The 25,439-nt window shown below is 41.0% G+C and overlaps 1 protein-coding gene across 1 annotated transcript in view; it reads left to right on the top strand.

The window, feature by feature from the left end:
• rapgef5a (Rap guanine nucleotide exchange factor (GEF) 5a) overlaps positions 1 to 25,439 on the top strand; it is a 45,960-nt gene that overhangs the window by 7,833 nt on the left and 12,688 nt on the right. The window contains exons 2-11 of the mRNA XM_053447059.1: positions 198 to 248; positions 3,494 to 3,600; positions 4,126 to 4,247; positions 5,350 to 5,527; positions 11,776 to 11,857; positions 12,006 to 12,054; positions 12,301 to 12,374; positions 15,474 to 15,659; positions 22,002 to 22,147; positions 23,014 to 23,114. Of these exons, the coding sequence (XP_053303034.1) occupies positions 198 to 248; positions 3,494 to 3,600; positions 4,126 to 4,247; positions 5,350 to 5,527; positions 11,776 to 11,857; positions 12,006 to 12,054; positions 12,301 to 12,374; positions 15,474 to 15,659; positions 22,002 to 22,147; positions 23,014 to 23,114 (1,096 nt within the window). The remainder of the gene's footprint in view (positions 1 to 197; positions 249 to 3,493; positions 3,601 to 4,125; positions 4,248 to 5,349; positions 5,528 to 11,775; positions 11,858 to 12,005; positions 12,055 to 12,300; positions 12,375 to 15,473; positions 15,660 to 22,001; positions 22,148 to 23,013; positions 23,115 to 25,439) is intronic.

The following is a 25,439-nucleotide window of genomic DNA, read 5'->3' as shown; positions in this document are numbered from 1 at the left end:
AATGCACACTTTTTTCTTTATAATAAAACAAGAAAGTCAGTCTATGAGCAGTAGTTGGGTTTAACCAAAACCTGACTAATGGTTTTTATATGGTAAAACTGGTCTTTCTCACCTCAGTCTTGTTTGTTCAGTGTGTTTAATGTGTACACTTCATTGTGTTTCGGCTCTCATGCTTTGTGTGTACTTTTTCTCAACAGCAGTCACCTGACACTATCCCTGGACCGAGTACCGGACCTACAGTACACAAGGTGGGGAAACACACACACAGGTGATGTCATCGCTTTAGTTTTGCTGCAAGGCGAAATTGTGTTTGTTTAGCCTCAATACAGGTGATGTCACCAGTGATATTACCTCTGGCTATTTCAAAGTTATTGTCACCACACACACACACACACACACACTGACACACACACACACTGTAGATATTAGATAATATTTTGCAAAGCTTTGTTGAACATCTTGAAAATTTGAAGTAATTCACGTTTTAACAAATATAGTGTTGTAAATGATTGGTATTATATATCAATTGAACATTCTGAAAATGTTTGTTTAAGTCTCATTCTATCCCCTGCAGAGTAATTTCGTTTTATTTTTATCAACAAAAGTCTGGAATTATGAAATATGAGGTCGGACTCAACTGCTGGTTGTGTGAGCCTTATCAAATCCAGGCTCTGTGTTTGAAGGTCATTGATGACATCATCTTGCTGCTCCACAAAGGATCAGTGATTTTGCTTTAAGGTCTGAAACCTTCTATGAAACACACAGCTGAAATAAAAAATTGTGTGTGTCAATAACTGCAACACCCGTATAGGGCAACATTCTGGTTAGCATGATAACTCACCATTATATTAATGGACCTTAATGTAGCCAGCTAAATCTTTCTTGCATATGTTTTTTTACTATATATTGAGACCTGCTTGTGTATATCTATGTTTTTATCATCCGTTTATTTTATGTTACAAACTGTCCATCAAGAATGTGCATGTAAGGAGTGCTGCTGCTATCAATAAAGGCAAATCACCAGAAGAAATACCTTTTTTAAAAGATAACATTAATCCATCTGCGGGAAAGCATACAGCCGTGTGCTTTTGGAGTTGTTTGTATTGCATTTGCAATGAGATGCAAACACAGTATGGACACAAAAATACTCCCACAGCACTACTAGTGGTAAAATCACCCACATGTTTCATTTTAATCTTGCAGTGCATCAAGTCAGTTTAGCTCAGGGGTGTCCAAACTACGGCCCGCGGGTCATCTGCGGCCCGCCATCCATTTTAAATTGGCCCGCCTCAAAAAAATTAAAATTAAAAAAAAAAAAAAAAATGTTTTTAAAAATTAAAATTAATAATTTTTTTTTTTAACTAACAATTTAGTAGCACTGAAATGGCAGTTACTTATAGCACTATGTAGTTTTGCTCTATTTTTGAAGAAATTGTACTTTCTTGATTCTTGTTGTTCTGGGTTTGTACCCTCGAGTAGGGGAGAACGGGGTAATGTGAGACATTTTTTACATTCTCTGCTCCCCTCTAGGCGAGCTAAAATCATATATCAGTAAAATTAACACATTTCCTATTAATTCAGGAAGTTTCCTAGCAATGGACATGATCAGAATGTCTTCAGGACAAAGGGCAGTGAAAATATGATTGTTTGTAAAAAAGTGGTCTTGTGTCTCTCTTTACCCCAGCTTAGGGGTAAAGTGAGACAGACCAGAGAAATCAAGGTGGTAAAGGGATCCACTTACCTTTTTCACTTTAAAACTACCATAACAACACATGTTGTAATAGGTCAATTAAGCACATTTATGATTATTATGATTCATGTGATCTCTTGCACACCCTAGCTTGCCTGCACATTGTTTCTCTGTCCAATTGGCAGGGACAGGGATATTGTTTTTCTCTGCGTATTCAAATGCCAGTTCACGGCTCTTAACTGGAGCAAGGCCATGGAACTGGTCAGCTAGTTGTTTCAAGTGTTTGGCAAGCTCCTCCTCCATCTCATCTGTGAATATTCTCTTTACCTCAGCTACTGCACCCCAGGCTACTGATTTTACTTTCCCTTTCTCTTTTTTCTTTATGAATCTTTTGAGGGTTGTCTTATCAATATTTCTATCCCTTCCAACTTTTCTTAAGGACTTCTTTCCTCGCATGACCTCAGCGGCTGCACTCTCCATATCTGGGAGGGCTGTTTGGCCCCAGGTTTTCTTCCTGGTGTAGTTTCTTTGCATGATGGCTTTTCTACAATGTTTAAGGCATTAAAAATAAAACATATGTAATGTAATATTACACTAAAATATGGTTAAGACTAAACTTAACTTGTGCTACATGTCTCACTTTACCCCACAGCCAACATTTTAGAAAGAACAACATCTCTTAGCAATTCAGGCTAATCTTCATCTAGCATCAATCACATGGTTTTATATGTTGGAAGTTCACCAACATGTATGATATAAGTTTTTCTACCTGAATCAATTTGTTTTGACAAAACAGTTGATGCAAGAAAATTTACTTTTACATGCAAAAACCACATTTTTGTGAAAAAACATTCTAACCACAGCATCAGCACCAACTTCTCCTTCATGGCAAGGCTGGAATGGGAGGGGCTTGAAAACATAATGATCACATGACCACAAATGTGTTCTGTTGCCTAGATACAGGGGGTGTCTCACATTACCCCACTCTCCCCTTCCCTTGAATGCACTGATTGCAAATCGCTTTGGATAAAAGCGTCAGCTAAATTAATTGTAATGTAATGGACTATGGCCCACTGTATTGTACTACTCAGTTTTGACACTAGGTGGCGCCACGCCCCCCGCCCCAAGCTACGCGATTGAGGCGCACTGTCAACAGTCCGCTCCAGGGCAGGGGGGCGTGGTGGCGTGAGTGGCCCAGACCTTCACATTTTTTTCTGTATGTGGCCCTCAGGATAAAAAGTTTGGACACCCCTGGTTTAGCTGATACATGCACCGCCATCTGACTACAAAAATCTTTTAATTTACTAGTCATGACTTGAAATAAAGTTTTAAAACGGCACCCATACAGCCACAAGGCGACATCGTCAACGTAACAAGACGAGACATCATCAGAGGTTGAATTGACACCAGATGGACTCACTAATAATGTACCATAATGCAAATGAAGCCTCATCAGCCATTAAGTGAACTTCACTATGGCGCATGCATAGGGAATATCAATGGAGCAGAACAAGCTGCCCATGTAATCAGCTTAATAGAAATACAATCTTTCTTTGCAACAGTGTCAAAAGCAGGATTATTGCAGAGTGCGTGTAGACACAGTCAATGTTTCGTTGCTCAGGGGGGAAAGACATCGAGCTGTCCTTGAGTCGGTCAATGACAGTCACATGTAGCCACCTAGCTCTCTGCCTCCTTGAACTGCAATCCAAAACGTAGACGAGATGAGCTTTATTTAATTTTTAGGTGCACTTTTCTGGTATTCAGGCAAAACATTTATTCTTGATGCGTCTTTGTGTGTGTCAGTCTTGCTCCCAGAGTTTTCCATGTGGCGGTCGGGCCGTGAGGAATGCCTTCCTCTCTCATGGACCATACCCAGCTAAAGACAAGATACACCTGGCCAGAATCATAAGGTACACTCTGTCTCTGTGTTTGTGTGCAAGGCAGAATCAATATGTCCGATGAAGCATATACACTGACTCACCAGTCAGTTTTGAGCCTTGTCCTGATTGGCCACTCTCGTTGTTCATGCAGTAAGACGGATATGGTGTGACGTAGACATTATACAGTGGAGCACACGATGCTCTGGGAATACATGCACTTCCATACTGCACACATTGAGCAGTACATACAGATGCATGTATAAACAATGTGAACATCTGGACACAAATATAAATAGATGCTCATAGCTGATACACGCACACACACTCAGACGCAGGCGTATATCTCGGGGGTTGGGGGGGGGGGCAGACGGAAACTATTCAGTGTTTCAGAGGAAAAGGCTTACAGAGAACTAATGAATAATCAATGAATATTGATTAAATAAAGACGAGCTTTGTGCTGAAGGTAGAGGTTTATGTGCATGTGCCTCTGGATCATAACACTGTGTGACCGGACTTGTGTGATTAACATGTGTTTGTGTTTGTGTATTTTAACAGGCGTAGCTATGTGGGCGTGGAACTGGTGCAGTGGTTGTGCGAGCAGTGTGTGTACGTGCGCTGTCGGACTACTGCTGTGCGTGTCTGGCAGGTGCTGCTGGAGCTTGGAGTCCTGCTGTCTGGTATTAACACAACCACACACACACACACACCCACCCACACACAGTCTCACATATGCTACACACACTCACTCTAATACGCTTCAGGGTTGGACTGCGCTTCAAAATGTATAGTCACCTTGCAGCAACATCAGCAATAATGTACAGATCTCTGAAGAGATGAACCTGTTTACCAGGTTGATATCAGAAATTCTGCCATATTCTATAATAACAAATAAGATTGAAAAACACAATCAACTCTGTGATAGAATATTAACTTTGATATTTGCATATTCACATATGACAACCCATGTTTCTGTATTCAGAGGAGCAGACGTCGAGAAAATGTAGAAACTGTGTTTACATCACTAATCTTTGTAAAGACTGCACACGCATACTGTCAGTGTAATATTCAAAGGCTCTTTAAAGAATGGAGAAGTCCTGCTCAGGTGCAGTTCATTGGTCTGGCTAATCCACTAAAGCTGATACAAAAACCTCATTTGGTCTATTTCGGAGAACGTGTCTTAGCTCTTCTCTCTAACCAAGAAAAATTCAATATTAACTACCAGTGTTAATTTCAAATAAATATGTTGGTTTTTATCCATTCCATATGATGCAGGTGGTAATGACATGCAGTTATTTTCACCCACACTTAGAATACTGTGACTTAAACATTTACAACTGTGGGAGCAGTTTGTTTTAATGGCTGTTAATAATTGGCATCATGTTTCTCTACTGCTACTTAAATACTATTTGAATGTAGTTTATGTTCAGCCCTGTCTGTGTGTTATGATAACAACCAAAGTGCCTGACAGAATGCAAGAGCTGAAACAATATCTATTTCAGCAAAGTTGAGAGAAATGCTTAAAAAAATTAAAGCCACATTCTTCAGTCGGGCTCTAAGCATGGTCAGTTGTATTGTGATAATTAAATTGAATGTGTCAGCATTTATCACACCCATATATTCCCATCAAGGCTATGGCCATGAGTTAAGAGTGTTAATCCTGGTCATTGACTAATCATGATACAGAATATACAAACTAACGCGTCTTTTGACACAACAGGAAATGGAGCTGGTTTTGTTCCGTTTCTCGGTTGTTTACCTGTGTGTCTGCTCTTTCTCCAGTGGATCAGCGGGTGGTGTTCTCGGACTCAAACTCATACTACCAGTTCAGCTTCGAGGAGTGTGATTCCGCCGCTTGTGAGTTTCGCTCCAATGAGGGGGAGTGGTCAGAGGCTGTCAGACTCCTCCTGCAACTTGCCCCATATGTCCAGTTTCGCTCTGGAGGCGGGGCCAATAGCCCGTAAGTGTCAATATCTGATTACAAATGATGAATAGATGGATGGATGGATTCAAATCAGATAAATCAAAATACTTAAAAGGGGGGGCTGTGGTGGTGAAGGAGGGAGATGCGGCAAACTGTGTTTGAGGCGATATCGTCAGAGTAACGTTTAGAAAGTGTCAGATTATATTTCAGCGATTTTACACCAGAATAAATGCGATTGGATGTTACAAGAGACACATCTGTGAATGAGCCAATAATTGTAAGCCGATTGCGAATAGCTGGAGCCAGTCAGCTTATTCCTGTGGCTTCAGGGGTCTGCCTGAACTAACGCGAGGCTTCACAGATGAACCACTTGACGTGGTCACTTCCTCCTACTATCCAGGATTTCAGCCAAAATATTTGAGCTCTACAGATACACACATTCAACCAATTGTGTGTCAGTCTCAGCCATCAATCATGATGTTGGCCAGGTAGCGATCCCATCTCTTTGGTTTCACTTTTTGGGAACAGTCATGTCATTCATCTTTATATACAGTCAATGGGTCTAACTCTACACTATTGCTTACTTTAATTTCTTAATGTGTTTTGTTCAGTGTATTGTTGAAGCCTCTGCTGAGTCCCATTCATTTGTTGTAAGGAAAAGTTAGTAGTTTCCATGGTTGTACCGCTGTGTGTAACTGTATGTAGCTTCGTGTGAGTGTTGATCATAATTGATGGTGAATGTGACTCAGTTGTGATATGCAGGATGATCTCCATTGACCTGAAGTGGAAGCTCATTGCTGTGGTAAAATTTAAAAGTAGAAGTGACAGGTCTCCAGTTTAGATACACGATTGAGGTCATCTATCTGTCTGATGATTTACTGTGAAAAGTGACTGTTTGATTCGGTCGACTCGTCAGAAACTCCTGCAAGGACATTCATGTCCGTGCATGCACACTAACACATACACACACCCAGGGAAAAACCTAATCTCTCTTCAGTGTTTTAAATCCTCAATCTGCTTACGTGACATTCGTGTGCAGGCGCGCACCCCTTCACATCCACAGGAGAAATGCACTCATACACAAAAACTGACATATGATGCGATTACTCATAAACACAAGATGGGCTGTGACACACACTTAACACATACATGTAGAGTGGTGTCAGCCAGGGTTCCCTTGCTTTGCCAGTTTTGTGTGTGGGATTCCTGCTGAGACTGCAACTGAACTCAATCTGTCACTCAGAGAAAAAGAGTGAGTGTGAGACGGAGGCGGGCTGGTGGCGGCGGGGGAAGAGTATACATGAAGAGCAAAGTATCCAAAGCACTCGTCAACGCATTCATATGTGTGTCTACTTCAGAGGCTGTATTTACAGACAACCGGGGAGAGAGCACAGCAGCAAGGGGATCTGAATGTCACACTTACTAATATAAATCCCATGTATCATAGTGTACAGACCTCTATGTTCTGCATCAACTACTTTAGATCCAATATAGTGGATGACATGCCCTCCACTCAGTGTTGCTGCAGAGTGCAGACATCTGCAGATGTGTTGTTTTACTTTTGCAGATAAGTCGTATACGTAGATACATTTCTTATATTCAGCATTCTCACTCTGACCATGCTGATGTCTGTGTCTCTCTTTGCCGACACCCTCTCTCTCTCTCCGTCTCACACCCTCCCCTCCTGCATCTCATCCCCCTTTTCTCTCTCTCATTGAATGTAAAGGAGACTCGTCGTAGCCGAGAGGGAAAACACCTGCTCGCTTCCAGGCACCTCAATAATGCTTTACTTAGATCCCTGATCCAATAATGATGATTGTTCAGCAGTAATTTGAAGAGACCGTATCATAGACTCTAAACATGGACGTCGCGTTTCCACTTCCTCCCACTATCCAGAAATGAGAAAATGTCAAATGTGGTGCAGATTATCTGTTCTAATCCTAGTGCTTCTCTTTTTTTTTGTATTTACTCAACAGTCAACACGCAGTCATATTATATTTAGGCTAGTATTCATTGAAATCCAATCATGAGATATTATATGTGATAAGAGCAGGGTTCATATCTTGAGCTTATCTTCAGGCTGCAGGTGTTCGCAACAAAGACAAATTCTCATTGTCAGCCTGTGTTAAAAGATGTGTAGTTAAAGGAATACACTACCTTTGAAGGTGCTGCAGTAAGACGGTGTGATGATCATGCTCCTCATGAATTATGTCTCTATGTCTTGCTGCAGTAATTAGGCCAGCATTAGATTTATACTCTAACGTATAAAGTAATACCTGATATGGCAACATTACCTGATTATTAAACTTCCTTTTTGTGATTGCTGCTTTGGATAGATTGTTTTGACAAATATTGAATCAGCCACACAAACAATGTTGGAAGAATGTTTCAGTAAACTCTGCAGCACAATATGTACATGGACAACAGCAGACATTCCAAACATTATTGTGAATCAAACCTATGATACTATAGGAAAAACATATCACACACAACCACATACATTTGGTGATTAGTTTGCGTGTCTGTCATTAGTGTGAGGATGGATTTAGAGCAAGGATGTCAGACTCCTGATTGCTATGTTGGGGGAAAAGCCTATGGAAAAAGCTCTTTGTAAAGTTGATAGGCTCCGAAGGTAGTGACCTGTAGCGCCTCCCTGAGGACAGGAGCTGGAAGGCCTCATGAGCAGGATGTAAAGGGGTTAGAGATGATCTTCTTTGCTTGCTTTACAGTCCTGTCATTATTTCTGGATTCATCCTGAGGGAGCGGGTTGTCTGTGTTTTTGATGCCATGTCGACAGTCTGCTGTAGATTGACTGATCAGGCTTTTTGTTTTAAACTGCCATTGCTGAGGTTTTGCAATGATGCGTTGAGTTTTTATTCCACTTCAGGTCATGTATTTTGGACATGTGATGTGTCTCCATTCATTTGTTTGTGTTGTACTTGAAGCTTATTAGTTAATTGTTTTGGAACAAGAATCTTGGTTTTAAGAAACTGTCAATCGTCATCTTCTTGCATCATAGCTTCTTGAATGATTTCTAAAGTTCACTCAGTCAGTTGTGCATTTACCTGAGTGGATCAACTATTAACATACAAAAAGGTTTCCTTCTTCCTTGCTGTCTATCTGAATTCAATTCAATTTAATTTTGATAAGCATTATTCTTTGCAAGAAAGTCTCTGTCCCTCTTTCTACTTTGCCTTATATTCAAATGTGAGTGCAGACTGAGACTTGCATACATGTGCTTTTTAGAAGCGCTGGCATAAAAGGTTAACCATGACAAGATGTCCTCCACATTACACTTGCTGTGGAAATCCCTGCAATTGTTCATTTAAAGCGAATATCAAGTTTAGCTGTCAGGTTGTGAACTGATCCCAGAGAGGTTTAGGTTCGAGTATGAATTCTACCCCATCAAATACACTAAGCTGTGTGTCCTTTTTACCATTGTATGAACACACAATGTAATGTAATCCAATACAGCAGCCCTGCAACAAATACTCGCAAGGCTTTGTGGTGCTCAGATATTCATAGTATGTTCAGAATGCTGAATATTTTTCCACTGTGTATAAGCCTACAAACCATGATTTACCCTAAGAATGAAGTATTTTACCTCATAATTACATTACATGTTACATTACATTACATGTAATTTGGCTGACGCTTTTGTCCAAAGCGACTTACAATTAGTACACTCAACATTTATGAGGGGCCATTTTAGGGGTTCAGTATCTTGCCAAGGACACTTCGGCATGCCGATGGGAGAGAGTGGGGTTTGAACCGGCAACCTTCTTGTTGGATAATGTGCAGTACACTACAACAGCAACCTGAGCTACAGCGTTAACCTCACAAACACAAGTCTGCTGTAGTGGCATAATGATGAGGAACCAGAGATACCACATTGTGTATGGCTCTGCCAACCAGTGCAGTTTAAGTAAATTAAATGTTTTTTCCCAGACTCGTGAGGTTACAAATTAATCTTGAGTCCAATAGACAACTATTCAAAAGTTTATGAAATTTATAAAAGTCATAGTTGAGATATCAGGTTGAAGAGGCCAGCACATGGTTTGTGAGGCCACTGTGACCTTGACCTTCGACTATACAAATCTAATATCTTTGAGTCCAACTGAACATTTGTACTAAATGTGAAGACATCCCCCCTGGGGGTCCTTGAGATATTCACAAGAACTGTCTCCACGTTGGAAACATGAAAATCTCAAAACAACTTCAATCCACAAATCCCTTTGTCTACTCCAACATTCCACTGTAAATAAATTATATCATCTAAACTATACTTCATTGTTTGATGTAGTTGAACGTGACATCAATTGATAACAGTTAAGTTGCCGGTTTTCCTTTCCCAGTTCTTTGCACATCATTTTGCTGGAATAGCAGAATTACCAAGAGCTAAACTATGAAACCTTATCATGGGAGGAGAACCCACGCTCTTACTTTGCCTGGTGCTTTGGTCCTAGGCGTAGGATCTGTTCTGTTTAATCACAAAACCTCACAGAATATGACTATACCTTATGATATTCAACTCTGAAAAGGAGGTGGTGCCACCACTGATCATGTTAATCCTCTTTCAATACCGCCCTGCGCTGCTTAATGATGGCTGACATCCCACCCACTGTGCCTCTTCTCCAGCTCTGGTACATTCAGGCTCATTGTGAGTCATCAAATTACCAAATGAACCCAGGCTATGAGAAAAATAACACTTAATGACCCTGAGAAGAATAGATTTAGCACGTTGGCTCAGAATAGACAGTAAATCCCACGATTCACTAATGATCTTCTGCATTTGTTGAGAAACGGAACATTAACAAAACCCTCAGCTTTTAACTGCATTGACAGCCTGATCATTTGCACGGGTTCCTCATCAAGCTCTGCCAGAAGTTTGAGCCGTCCCGCTGTCTTCTAATTTTCAAAGGAGGAGACAAGCCACCATATATACTGATAGGAAAGGACAACCATTGCGTTGTTTTTATAGAGACGGAAAGATTTCGTATTTACACACTCTTTTAATCTGTTGCTCAAACTGCCTCCATCTCTGTCTGTGTCAGAGCCGATAGCGGAAGCCATATCTCCCTCTACTGCATCTATCGTTCCCTTATCAGAGAGATAAAAACATACTCTCAAACACACACACACACACACACACACACACACACACACAGCTCTTCTTTCCTTTACACCTTTTACTAGTGCCATTGGGGTTTGTTGAAAAAAATCCAAATTGTATGTAAATATGTGTGTTTGTGTGCATGCATGAGAAAGAGATTTGTGTGTGTCCTGCAGGGGGCTGAGGGAGTGTGTGGTAGACCAATCCAAACAGTGCTTTTGTAAGAGGACATATTAGATGAGAGGCCCTTGGGTGCAGTCTGCTGCTGTTGTAGGCAAACTCTACAATCTAGCATTATTGCTGTGGGAATAATGGGTTTACCTCAAAACAGCCACCTGTTTATACAACACACACACACACACAAACACAGATGCACACGCACGCACTCAGGCTTGAAAAGTATCTTCAAGAGTAACACATACATCCTAAACACAGAACCCAGATGGAACACGCACACACACACACAGCTTTACTAACATCAATCGAAGGGTGTGTCTTGGAGCTATTTTAAATGAAACCACATGAAAGAGTGCAGTCTGGTGCTGGGATTTGCTTAATGTGAAGATACTGAGTCAAGGCCTTGAAGACAGAACTGCAACCCAACATTACTCTCTTTATGAAACCGCTGTTGATTGTGTCTTAAATGAATCTATATATTGTGCTGCCTACAAGATGTCAAGTAATTACCATTACACACCTAATGTAATGACTTTGTAATGGCTTTTTTTTTCTCATCAGCAGTCCAACAGTTTTGCACATTTTTTGCTTTATTGTTAGCCTAACAGTCAATTGATTTATTGACTATTTAAGTACAAATATTTTTTCCATATAATGAAGTGTTTGATACAGGATACAATTAAAATGGTTAAATTACCTATGACTTTCAGTTCATTTTAAATTAATTACATGAATCAGATTTGCCTTAGAACTTTAATCCACTTGTATCCATCTATGTATTATTTTGACTTAATTTTGAAAAGGTCCATCGGTATGCGCATCAGGCTAAAAGATACAGTAAATGTAATTGTAGGATGCAAGTCTTCTGACTTCATACCAGGGGGCAGTGTGGAGAGCACTCTACAGGACGGAAACTTTTTTCTCTGGAGAGAGTTTGCTGTGAATTATGTGCTTATTTGCTAATAAAGATCTGTGTGTGTGTCTGTGTGTTAAGGTCAGAGGAAGACTCTGAAGGCAACAGGGACATCTGCAGTGAGATTCTGCAGATGAAAGCTCTCGAGAGGCTCACATCTACGGTCAGTTGGTGCATGTCGATCAGAGAATCTGAAACAAACCTGATAATGCTTAAATACTCGAGATGGTACGAAGGTGGCTGCAGGAAGACTGGATGTTTTACCTTACCATATATATATACAAGTTTGTCTCCTGCTGTTTTGTCAATAGGTACAAAATGAGTTGGCGGCCGCTCTCGCCCGAAAGACTCGCAAAGCTTGTAAGTATGCATCTAGTGTGTGAGAGAGAGTGTGAGAGAGAGTGTGAGAGAGAGTGTGAGAGAGAGTGTGAGAGAGAGTGTGAGAGAGAGTGTGTGTGAGAGAGAGAGTGTGAGAGAGAGAGAGTGTGTGAGAGAGAGTGTGTGAGAGAGAGTGTGAGCATTGTGAGGACATGGAGGGACAAAGACAATGTTGGCTAATGTGAGTGAAGACCTGTCAGTCTAACGCGAAACTCTTTATGATCATAGTATCGGAGCAGGACTCTGAGACGGCAGAGACGAACCAACAGGAGCCTCGCACACCCAGCGAGGAGAGCAGCCCGGTAATACACAAACACACACAAACCTACTGTTCATACACATAAAGATTATAGTTTTGGTGCAACACTGTAGAGATAATAATTTAGTATAGTCTGGAGCTGATGCACATCCCTTCTTTATATCCCTTAAACAAAAACTACAGTGGTAGAGGTGTGGTACACCTGTTGAGTTCTGCTGAAACACATACATAGTGGTTGTTATTACTGTGTACAGTGTAGCAGGGAATTGTTTTTGCCTGTGCTGTGTGTGCATGTGAAATTACTTGTGAGGGTGTTTCCATACGATTCACTTATGTAAGTTATTGATTAACAGCTGAGTTATATCATTTACCAAGATTTAGCGATATAGTAGAGCTGGAGAGACAATCGAATGCTTATATTTATCACAAAATAATTCCCTAACATATAATGTTGAGCAAAGTGAAATCATCAAGAACTTGCAAAGAATTCAGAAAATAACAAAACATATTTAAAAAAAAAAAAAAAATTCTCTGCATTCTATAGGACTACAGAAATTACCCTAAATAGTATTTAGATTGAAAACTTATTTTGGATCATGTGATCTGATACTTTTTACTCCAATCTGTGCAAGAGAACCCATGCTGTTATTGTGAATATCACTAATTGAATAATCTGAATGTTATGTATTTGTGCGCGCGCCTCTCAGTGAGGTAGCTGAAAACCGGGTCGGAACAGAGTGCAGATGCCTGCTTACTTTCTGGTGCGATCTTTGTACAGTGGAAACCTCTTCACCATCAATTATTCACTCTCTGATTACACCAGAGAGATGGGGAGGGAGGGGGAGAGCCGAAAAAAAAACAACTTTAAAACCTAATTATACTTACGGCACTGGGGATAAGGGGTCTAGTTTTTTGTTTGTGACCCTTTAATACAAAGAAATGGGATCTTCTGACTTCTCGTCACATACTGCATTTGAGTCGCTTTCCTTTCTCATATTGAAGTTTTTAAATGAATGTAGTGGTCTGAAGTGACAAAACTCCCATTTTGTACAAGAAAATCTAAAAACAATAAAAAGTAAACATTTAACATTTTTCTAAGCAAACCTTAGTGGTTATTCTGTGACCCCCCTTTACGCTGCATGTCCACTGGATTCAGCTCAATTGTGATTTAGAAGTGGGTCGTCTGTTGTTTAACCACATCATGTGGAGTAGAGTAGTGCCATTGACATTTGTTTTATGATTTACAAGCTGCAAACATATTGAAAACATGCTGATTTAGATGTGGTAACAGATGCTTTGTGGCTACACTGTAAAATGACAACTTTTCATTGCGTCTTTCTTCAGTTGTTTTAAATGTTGGTACAGATCTCAATGCACAGCTGGTGTCAGTTTCCCCTAACCTTTTCTTTTACTTTATCGTGATAAAGTAAAATGTTGAATTTTATCACAGCAAAGCAGCTTTACAATGACTGCTCATTAACATTATAGGCTATAAATGTTTAATACTTGTGTTGTTGTCTGTCAGCAAAACAAAGAAAATGGTGGATAGTTATATTGTGAATATGGCTCCATCAAAACACACTATATGTGATCACAGACAGCATGAGGAGACGGAATTTAGGAGACTGATTTAGCAAGGTAAGACAGTCCTGGTCAAATGTAAACACAAATACACAACTTTTCTGCAGCGTTTTTCATAACGGCAAACGTGAACGCTATTACTGATATGTCTTTAGAAGGCTCTTATTGGCCAGGCGATCAAAAGAACAACACGTGACCTGTGAGTGAGATGCTTCGATCAGGGAGGCATCAAAGCTCGACTGGGGGCTCATTGGTCGTGGGGTTCTTCATGCAATCCTTGTGAGAGGTTTGAGAACCATTACAGATTGTGACGGTAACATGAAGCTAGGTTTGTTTTATATATATATATCAAGAATAAGCGTGATAAACCCCACCCCAAAGAAATCCAAGACTTATTTCCTTTGTTGATGCACAGAGTAGTTTAGTTTCAGTTATTCTTCAACTCATTGAAAGTTCCCGCTTGTCATAGATCTCAAATACATGGGAACAAAGAACAAAATAAGGATGCCCTGGGACAGAGATGGAGATAGACGGCGACAGCAACACAATACAAATCCGCAGCTCGCAGACAGGTTTATCTGCTGTGTGTTCTGCTTCTTAGACAGGAAGCTGAAAACAGGTTAACAGGAAGCAGCAAGGGACATTGGACCATGGCCCTGATATGACGTCTGTGTGTACATGGCTATTCGACCAGATAAGAGCTGTCATTGGGGGGAGGGGACAAAATTAAGCGTGGGAGTATATTCCATCATGTTCTGTGTGTGTGTGTGTTACCCTCCATTGGATAGTTGAGCTCACAGTCTTCAAATGAAAAACCCACCTCTCTCTCATCCAAGGAAAATAAACAGACCAGGCTAACACCAACAGTGATAACCATCATACGAGCACACACACGCATACAGCCATGTTTTTTCTGTTGTCAAGTTTCTCCGAGGACAGACGGGGCAATTAGTTTCTTCAGTTCAGCAACTTTTTTTAATGACATATATTCTGTCTGTTGCTGATTTACTGAGTTTATCTTTGTCTGTATACTCGTTGTCTGTGTGCTTCTCTTTTAATTTGACTTTTGAGTCAAGTTCATTTGGGCTACGAGGACGGTGAACACATTTCTAAGACCTATCTACAGAGGGGAGGAGACAGGCACACACACTCTTCCCACACAGACACACACTCCCGCCCACTTATACTACTAATCACATACACTCCCTCTTTCTATGCCAGATCCTCTGATACAGAACAGTCGGACTAAGACAAGGAGAGACAAATGCCATAAATGAAGGGATTACAGACCATAATGGATAGAAAGAATAAGAGACAAAGAATGATTAGAGAGAGAACAAGATAGACTCAGGATTTTGCGTCTTTCTCCTCACATGGACATAAAGAGGAATTTGAAAAAGTGTCATTGCACGCTTCTGAATTATGCCCACAGTTGTTTTGTTCTCCCTGGGACAAAAACATTGAACTCTCTGGACCTCCATTCTACAAGCAGCCACTGAGTGTTTCCACCATGTCTTGGGACTGTGGGTTGAGATATGTCTTCATGCCTCCTATGTTCCAGCTGGGCGGGGTGTGTGCATTGCGGGATGGTGGCAGCAGTGGCAGTGGCAGCGGAGGTATGGGGACTGTGTGCGGCCGCGAGGAGCTGACCACTCGGCTCGGGCTGGAGGCCGTTCAGCGTCTGGCCAAGGATGGCTGTCGGCTGCTGCAGAACCACAACTACCGGCTGCCCGACAGGAACCAGGCCGTGAGTAGAGAGTGTGATGATACAGATATCTTCAAATGTCATACTAAAGTCATGTGACAGACGATGATGTCCCCGTGAACTTTTTGGTCTCCCACCATGTAATCTGCAGAGGCCAGTTGTGGCTACATGGTTAGTGTGAGTAGAGAGTAATGGACGTCATCATGTGGTGGCTGCCGTCATTATTGTCATCACTTTTAAGCGCGCACCCACTTCAGGTCTGAGTTACTCACAAATTGGGCTCTGGAGAGGATCTTGAGAGTGAGTCCTCATCAGGGCCATCGTGATTTGTGTTGCTGTCAATCTGAAAGACTCACACAAGTACACACTTTTACATAATTTCTGCTCACTTTCATCTACATCTACAGTATATGAGGACACATCTGTGCGCTTACATGCACCCACACAGTAGTTATTGTTCCAGACATGCAGATCCCCACTTAATTTAAAGGACTTCAGATTTAACAACCACCAGTTCTCTTGCTCATCTAATGTGGTCGTTAATAATGGCTTAGTGCAATGTAATCTCCTGGTGTTTTAACAGTCTGTCAAGTTGTGTGTGTGTGTGTGTGTGTGTGTGTGTGTGTGTGTGTGTGTGTGTGTGTGTGTGTGTGTGTGTGTGTGTGTGTGTGTGTGTGTGTGTGTGTGTGTGTGTGTGTGTGTGTGTGTGTGTGTGTGTGTTTGCTGGGAAGAGCTTCTAATCATATGTGGGATCCTGTATGTATGTGTGTGGCACTGTGGCGGGCTGAGTCAGTGTGTGCACGTAATGAGCGGGGTGTTAGCGAAGCATTATACTGTGTAATTGTGCTCTACAGTACACCTGAGGGCAGGAAATGAAGCAGATACAGTCTGATTACAGCCGACAGTACAATGCATGTGTTTGAACTACACTCCTACCTACACACTATACAGATTATTTAAATAAGAAGGCAATTCAACCCCTTTTAGCTCGACTTCAATATCATAAGGTACAATTTAGCTATCTTAAACTAACTTAAGTTAAATGAGAACTGAGTATGAATATAATCTTTTCATTTGAAAGTTTCTTAACTTTTTGAACTTGTGTTTCTATTCACTGCTTAATCATTATCGTTAGAGAGTAAATATTATAATTTTCAAGACATTTCAAATACAAAGCCATGGCTGGTTTGAAGGGAAAGTTGTATGAAATCTCACAACAGAATTTCTGTATGCTTTGTTTATTTAGAAATCCCATATTTTCAAAGAATCCTGTCGCAATCTGACAGAAATTACTATTTTTTTAGATCAATTTTTTATTTAACTTCAAATCTTCTCAGACTTTTCAGGGAAAAATTGGGAACTAGGTGGATCAATTGATGTTTAAAGGATGATAAAGAAATGCCCATGTTATTTAAAGGTTCATGAGGTAATGCATGTGTCAGTTTTTCATCAAATAATCGTTTCTGTTTAAGGTAGACAGAATCCAAGTTTTTTTAGATATACTAATACAAAACAAAAAATATGCATAACAGTGACATTCAAAACTTATTATGGGAATGATAGCAAAGGAAGGAGAGGCAAATATATATATTGCTAGTTATGCTAATATTCAAAATATTAATAAAATAAAAAGAAGATTAACATGAACCGCTACTGGCAGATGCCCTAAAGACGGACATTACAGCTAGGGTTCGTAATCCTTGAAAAGCTAGCAAGATCAAGCTACACTGATGATATGTAACGATACAGCCCACCCCCTCTTGTCAAAGCCACGCCCCCAAAGCACATTAATGTGTACTGTCCGACAACTGCTAGAAAATTACTTAACCGTGATTCGCACGCAAGACAACTTCTGGCTTTTGTCTCTGCTTCATCCACTGTACGTCTCTTGGACTTGAAAGGACAGGGTGTGCGCAGGCAGGCGGGTCGCTTAGTGGCAGAGACGTGTGACCCCAAGAAAATACTGAAAAGTTGAAATCTCTATCTTACTGATGTTACATTGAAGTATAAAAATGATATTATGTTCTATCAAGCACCACTTTCATTGACGAGGTGGGATGGAAGTGTGATAGGAAATTAATTAAATCATTATTTCAGGTCTATGGCATGGAAAAGATCCTCTTACCCTTTTCTAAGTGGATCATAGGAAGCACATGCTGATCTATAATCATATCCAAGAGAAGACTCTTTCTCAATAACAAAGGTGTGATGGTTGTTTAGTCTCAGGCTGCAGAATGTGGCACAAGCCAAAATTAAGTAACAAGCTTGAATCACTTCAGAGACCACTTTCTTTTTACTGGGTCGTCATGGTGATTATTTTTTTTTGGTTTCCTTTTTCTCCCATGACAGACAAGCTCTAACAAACCAGTGTTGGCTGTTTCCATAGTGATACTCAAATGTGCGGTGGGTGAATCTCTGTCTCCTAGTTGCCACAGACTCATATTTGTTTTTCAGCCATATGAGTTTAAAAGAGGTCGACCTGCTCAAGGGATTATACAGGGTCACAGCATGTGCAATGACACACACAGACACACACAAAATAAGAGTTCAGAAGCATAGAAGTCAGTATATATTCAGCCTCATACAAGATCACACACACACACACACACACACACACACACACACACACACACACACACACACACACACACACACACACACACACACACACACACCATGTTGTTCAGAGGAAAGGTGGGCCTCATGGAAAGCCGAAAAGGAAGCACTCTCTGTTCCCTGCCTGTTCCTGAATGTGTGTGTGTTGGTGTCTGTGCTGAAAGTGACAAAGCTATATCAGTGTTGTATAGCTCTGGGCCCAATTGCTGACAATTGTGGATAAGAATATGACACACAATGTTTTTAGGTAAGCATCATACATCTGTCCACTGATCAGCTAACTTATCAGTTTTAATAATGTTTTATAACACACAGTGAGCCTAATTTGTAACTTTAGCTATTCAAAATGTTACACAGAAGGCCGTGTGTGTGTGTGTGTGTGTGTGCAGTTTATGACCCTGTGAGGGGCACAGAATAGTGCACGTCCTCTGCTTTCTGTTCCAAAATAAAATCCTGTAGAGCATAAGATCTGACCATTCGAAGACAGAGGGATTTGGCTCGAATGCGATGAGCAGAGGAAATAGTGAGTTTGTAGCAAGGAGACAGTGAGGAGGGGAGGGTGGAGGTTGGGGGGGGGGGGAGTACAGATGGTTGAATTGAAGGAAGGGATGGGGAGGAATGGAAGGAAAGAGACTGACGCACCTGTTTACTGAGAACAAGTGGCTGTGCTGAGTCATCCCTTTTCATGCAGTTTTCTCATTTGCTCCTTCATAGATCAACATGTGCTCCCTACTTTCCACTCAGAGAAGACTGGCAGCATCTTTTCCAGCTCATAGACCTGAAAGTCACATTTGATATAATTTCCTTTTTAAACTTCTATCATATCCTCTAATGCACCCTGTCCATGAAAGTGACTGATGGTTGTTTTCAATTATACCACAATCTAACATCTGCACAATAGAGAAAAGTGTAATTTCAGTATTTGTGTTTATTAGTTTTTTGTACACCTGCCAATCTCCCTCCTCTTCTTCCACCTGCTTGCAGAGAAGCAATAAAGCTGCACCTGATGATGTTATCCGACTCAAAATCCAGATCTGGTGACTTTAAATGTGGTTTCATAAGGGAAAATATGATATACACTCTATTGAGTGCCATTATAGTTTAGATTTTTGTTGATATAGACAATAATTCCTGCCTCTCTAAACAGTGTTTAACATAATTAATAACTCCATGTATTTTTTTTCTTCTTTAAATCAAATCCATATTGTAAGTAAGAACATTTAAAATTGTCATGCAAGGTTCTTTCCCGTAGATATGTTTAATGGCACTCAGAATTCCTTTCATTAGCATTTTTTGTTGTTTTATAGTTTGGATAAAATAACAGTTGCATTTACACATCTTTCTATTTCTTTCTCAGTCACCTATTTTCCCAAAACTCTCCCACTCTCCGTCATGATTGCTGGCCTTTCTTTTCCTGCTCTCTATTTTCTCCTTTTCTGTGTTGCATAACTATCTAAACCCCTCCTCTCCTCAGTGTTCAAGTGCGCACATTGTATATTTTTCCTTCTCGTTGCTTGCATTCTTTCTCAGGCTAAATTAATGTTGTTCTTGGGAACTTCTGTTAGCACTTTTCTTTTTAAATCTTCAAGATAATGTGTACGTGTGTACGCCACTAGTATAGTGACATATCCATTATGCGACAGTGTTGTGAGTTTTGTTGTGGTACATTTTCCTGAGGCCTTTTGATCTGCAAGTGTATGTGGGCTCACTTGTTTTTCTTGGCATCTGTATACAGATAATGACTCTGGTATCAGAAAGATCAACAGTTTGCCACTTTATCTGGAGCACAAAACATAATTTTACTCTACTTTGTTTTCACAGTGGTTATATCGGTTACGTAATCTCTTTTTTCACTGCATTTCTTGGACAATTTTCCTTTATGAGATAGTTATTGGTGTAGAGAGACAGGGAAGTTTTGCAGAGATAAGAATGGAGAGTTGTGATCAAACATCCTGGTTTGTATTTGAACCCTGAATGATGTGGTTTAATGGCATTTCCCCCAAACTTGTTATCTTGACGACACATCTGGGACTACTGGGTGTGGTGCGGGTGCCAGCCCAAAATGTATTTAATAGCCTGGGGTGTCGGAACTCTTGACATCTGCTGTCACTGCCTTGTTTATCAGCTGTGCACCCCTTTGTGTTGGTGTAATCGTAGAGAGCATTTGATGTCAGCATGTCACATAATTAACATCAAAGATTGTCCTCAGGTGGGTAGTGTTAGTATATGGTTGTACCTAAATGCTTAACCCTAACCTAATTCTAACACTAACCCTAGAATCAACTCAAAATCAACCAGAACCCATTTGTGAGGACCAGCCAAAATGTCCTCGCAGTGATGGTATTGAACCAAAACTGTCCCTCATAACTATAGAAAGCAACACACAAGTCCATCTGAGAGAAAGGGTCTGGTGACAGCTGAACATCTGTATCATACTCCAATAGAATGAGTGGCACACACACACACACACACACACACACACACACACACACACACACACACACACACACACACACACACACACACACTCGGTGCACTTAGGGCATATTGGTGTAACTGACCCAAGTCTGATCCTACCTATTGTCTTTCAGGTTCAAACACCACCTTTCATCAGTCCATCACAAAGACAGAGAGACAGTGTGTTAGTGTGTCTACAGCCTATTGACTTGTTTTTGTGAGTTGTAAAGATATCTCTGACTGCATTACTGGTGCTCCGTGTTCAGGAATCACAATGTCTCCAGAAGAAATTCAGATTCCAGATCTTCTGATCAGCTATTGATTAGTAAACCGCTGGCTGTTTGTATGAACCATTACACCCTTTTCAAGAGTTTCAAGCCTCGCCACTGCGATATTATGTAAATATTGCTATATATCGAAGATACAACTGTATGGAGTGGTTATACATGATGTGTCTGTGTATAATAAGGACATATGGTGTGATAGAAAGCCCTGTACAAAGATCGTTCTGTGTCAGTGATTGCTGCTCAATCAGTCCGGCTGCGACCGGGACTGCAGCGAGCAGCTGGAGGAGAGACGTTCCTCTTTATCTCTCCCCCTGCTCTCCTCCTACGTCTTTGATCTCCTTCTCTCTTCTCATCTTTCGATCCTTTCCTCGGGCTGTTTCTTATTGTTCTCCTCTGTCCATCTGGACCTCTGTTCACGGTATTCTGTCATTGCAAATGTGTGGGGGTGTTTTGGTGTGTGCCAGAGTCACAGATCAAGTTACTGTTAATTTTTGGAGCAAGAGATCATTTTCAAGTGTCCCTATTCTTATATACCATCATACAATACTTTCTTTCAAAATCAGGAAATGCTATACTTTCCTCTCTTTGTTCATGCATGGATCTATGTGAGGGTGTGTGCGCTGCATTTACCTGCAGTATGTCTGGGAGAAACAATTAAATCTTAAGTGAAAAGATCTGGACACTTGAGCCCATACTTCTGGATACTGGATTTGTGAGATTGATAAAGCTATCGTAAATTAATTTTTTTTATGGAATGATGATATATTAGCAAAAATTAGCACATTCCACCAAAAAATGTCCATTACAGAGTGTGATGAACGAGATGTATTGCGCAAGACGGTTTCCATTTGTTAAATAAACTTTTCAGTGCTCTCTAGTGGTCAAAAATATGATGACAGTTTGTAAACAACCCCAAACTTTCTGTGCAGTAATTGCTTACTTATTTGATGCCTATGATATTGGCCCGGTTAAGCTAGCCTTGCTGTTTTCTGATTTAGTTTCCTCTCTTTTTTTTTTGTCTCAGGAAGCACTTGGACGAGTGTGTCTGAAGGAGCGAGGTCGGGACGTGTTGGTGTTGCGAAGAGTGACATCTACAGTGACGTCTCCATCGGACCGGCCCTCACCCACGTTGTCAGGGGGCGGTTCCAGGGAGGAGGATTGCGACAAGAGGTCAGTTCCTCCTACTATATAATGAGAGCTTTCCTAACCAAGTGTAGCAACAAAGACATAATCATAGTGCTACTTCCTCTCTTTTTTTCTTTTTTTTCTTTACTTCGGAAGCTCAGGCTGCAATCACGCACTACAAAGACATGCAAACTATCAGTTGTGCTGTGTGTGTTTGTGTGTGTCACTAAGATAATGTATTCTTTTGCTTCTGCCTCAGAGTGTGAAAAGAATGGCTTTTTTGTTTTCAGTTGAAAGAGAAACAGAGATGACACCAAGACTGGTTTACTTCAACAGATCTATGTATGTGTGTAGAGTTTAGGCTCACGTGTGAGTGTGCGTGTGTAAGAACATTTCGTGTTTTTTTTTTTTGTGTATTTAAGTCAGAATGTGCCAAGACCTCAGGCACAATGCAGGGAGTGTCGGTGACAGGCAGGTTAAGTGTGTGTGTGTGTGTGTGGCTCAGCATCATTGGTAGCAATCAGTTCCCTCAGTGCACTACTGTCGGAGCTCATAGCTCAAACAGTGAGAGCGGTTACCCCGAGAGAGAGAACCCACCCTGGGTATACAAGGCTTAAATGAGGGCTCATCTTTTGGAATGGTTCCGATATGACGATGACCACTGAGCTGGCTGCACTCGCAGAAGCAGAGGAGGACATAGATGATGAAGAGGATGAGGCCGATTCTGATAATTGGGATGAAAATGCTAGCGTTTCCGAAAACTGCACATTTGATGTTCCCCATTTCCGCTTCATTGATGAAGACTATGTGGGAGAGAACAAGGAGGAAGACAGGGAGGGAGAATGGAGGGATGGAAGTGGTCGCACTTGGTTTTCAGGCTCTGGTGACGAAAGCTTTGGCGACTCTTACAGGTATGTGGTGGTTTCGGGAACGCCACTCAAAATCTTGGAGCATCTACTAAGTGACCTGCGGTTGGATGACCAAAGAGGGGTGTCAGAGAGCAGAGAGAGTGGTAAGTTTGGAAACACAAACATAATCATGTTTCACAGACAGGCATCTATGCACACAATGTGAATGCATGTCCGTAAAAAGAAAGAGTGATGAGAATTTACATAAAATAAAAGAAAGTCTATCAGCTTGTTATATAAAAGCAGCTGTGTGCTGTTGGACCGAAGGTTTACTCATAACTAAGCACCACACCTTCCTCTCATTCCAGGGAATTATTTTCAAGTTGCAACTCAGCCCAGTGTTTACCTTTCTCAGTCTTGTGTGTGTGTGTATGTGTGTGTGTGTCTGTCTGTGTGGTTGCATGAGTCAGTCAGCCCTTGCACCTCTTCAGGTGCATGCGTGCAACCACTCCTGCATGTTATTGTCAGTAAATATGAGGAACATGCAAGAGGTTAAATACTTTAATGAGTTTGTATAACGATTCCCTTAGGGGACGGAAGACATTTCTGCTGCACATCATTTCAGTAGGCTGTGTAAAATGAAACTATAACATTTTGAAAAGGAGAAATAATCTGACATATTTGTATATCTTGCTCATGTTCGAGTCCCATAGTTATTCAGTCTGCCATCAGCAGAGAGAAGCAGCAGATGCCCCATTTCCAGGATAGGACACCAACCACAGCTTTTTACCACTTATCGAATAATACACTGACGGTCGTTTGTGCTTTTGTCTGAAAATATAGCTATGGAAGACATCATTTCTCTATGGGTCAAAATAATTCAGGGTCTTAACTGGCATTTTCTTACACACTGCTATTGCCTGTTGGCACTGAGTTAAGATAAGGCGTCTTTATGTATGACTCATCAGCACCACCAGTTCCCAGCATCCCACAGGGAGCCATCTCCTTGAATGCAGGAATCAGAGAAAGAGGGACGGATGGATGTTGGAGAGAGAGCGAGAGAGAGAGAGAGAGAGAGAGAGAACTGAGATGGTCTTTGTGGAGGAAAGAACGCCTGATAATTCTTCACTGAAGACAGAAAAGACACTTTTCTAAAGTTTAGGTTTATTATTGTTGTGGAGTGAGATACTGAAGCAAAGATGCCGCTTAAGACTATGTACATGATCGACTGCATTTGTGTCTTTATTCTTTTCGATCTGTGTGCACTGAATAAGCATGAGGGGGTGTATGTGTAGGCCCTCTGGGGAGGTATTGAGCATTAGTGTGCCGTTTTAGTGGGCTTAGCTGTGCAGCATGTTGAACAGGCATGAACACGCTTCCACAGAGAGAGAGCGATTACCGCAACCACCCCACGCCATGTACACAAAAAACACATAGACACGCACAACCAAAAAAACAAAACACAGCAGCAGATTACTGCGATTAGTTCAGCACACACACAAACACACTCATAGACACATTTTCTACCCTTTTCCCTTTCTCTCTCACAAAAGATAAACTCCCCAAGGTCAGAACTGAATGAGTAATTCATCAGGGGGCTCTGTGTGTGTGTGTATGAGAGAGTGTCGCTGTGTTTATGAGTGTATGTGTTCGACTTTGTGTGTGCCAGCGGGCAAATGTAGAGGGCATATGTTGAGGATGAAAATTGATATTTATCATCACAGGGAGCTGAGAGAGGATTAAAGCAGGAGAGTACTAGTGGGGGGGAAATGTATCCACTGAGTAGAAGATGAAAAACAGGGTTATAGTGAAAGACGGGGAGGGGGTGAAATAGTGACAGAGGGAATTGGAAAGCAGGGAAAGGACTTGTCATGAAAGGGCTCTGTAGCCACAGACTGGGGGGGCTCCGGAAAGACAGGATAGTCCCTAGTGTTTTGCTAGAGGTGATGAGTTCAGTCAGACCTGCCTGGAAATATTTCTTGAGTAAAGTTGTATTTTTATTTCTAAAAAGAAGAGACTCATTCAAATATTAATGCCACGGCCTCTACTCAGTCTTCTATAATTTATTTCTTTGCTCTCTGCCTGACAGAGCCATATTTGGGTCACATATTTTGCCAGGGAAAGAGTTTGACACTACACAAGCACACGCATCACAGCTCCCTCACACCACCAACAATGGCTCATTACCCATCTGCCACTAGGGCAGTTTATATTCGGTTCTTACCCATTGAACACCTGCTGAGTCACACATGCTCACACACAGACACACACAGAGCATCCCACTTGGTCATTAACTTTCTCTACTGTGAATTTATTATTTGGAACATGAGTCTCAATCTTTTAGGGATGAAAAACGTTTGCTTTAGTTTTTCATAGTTTCTGAAAACCCCCAATTTTTCTAGAACATAAAACAAGAAATAACCAGTCAACTTAATTTTTGGGGAATATATGTCAGTAACATTTTAAAACTTTATCAGGACTATGAGGGG

Source organism: Pleuronectes platessa, chromosome 18 (genome assembly GCF_947347685.1).
Source record: "Pleuronectes platessa chromosome 18, fPlePla1.1, whole genome shotgun sequence".
NCBI lineage: Eukaryota > Metazoa > Chordata > Actinopteri > Pleuronectiformes > Pleuronectidae > Pleuronectes > Pleuronectes platessa.
Note: the sequence above shows the minus strand (reverse complement) of the source record. Positions and strands in the feature narration are given on the sequence as shown.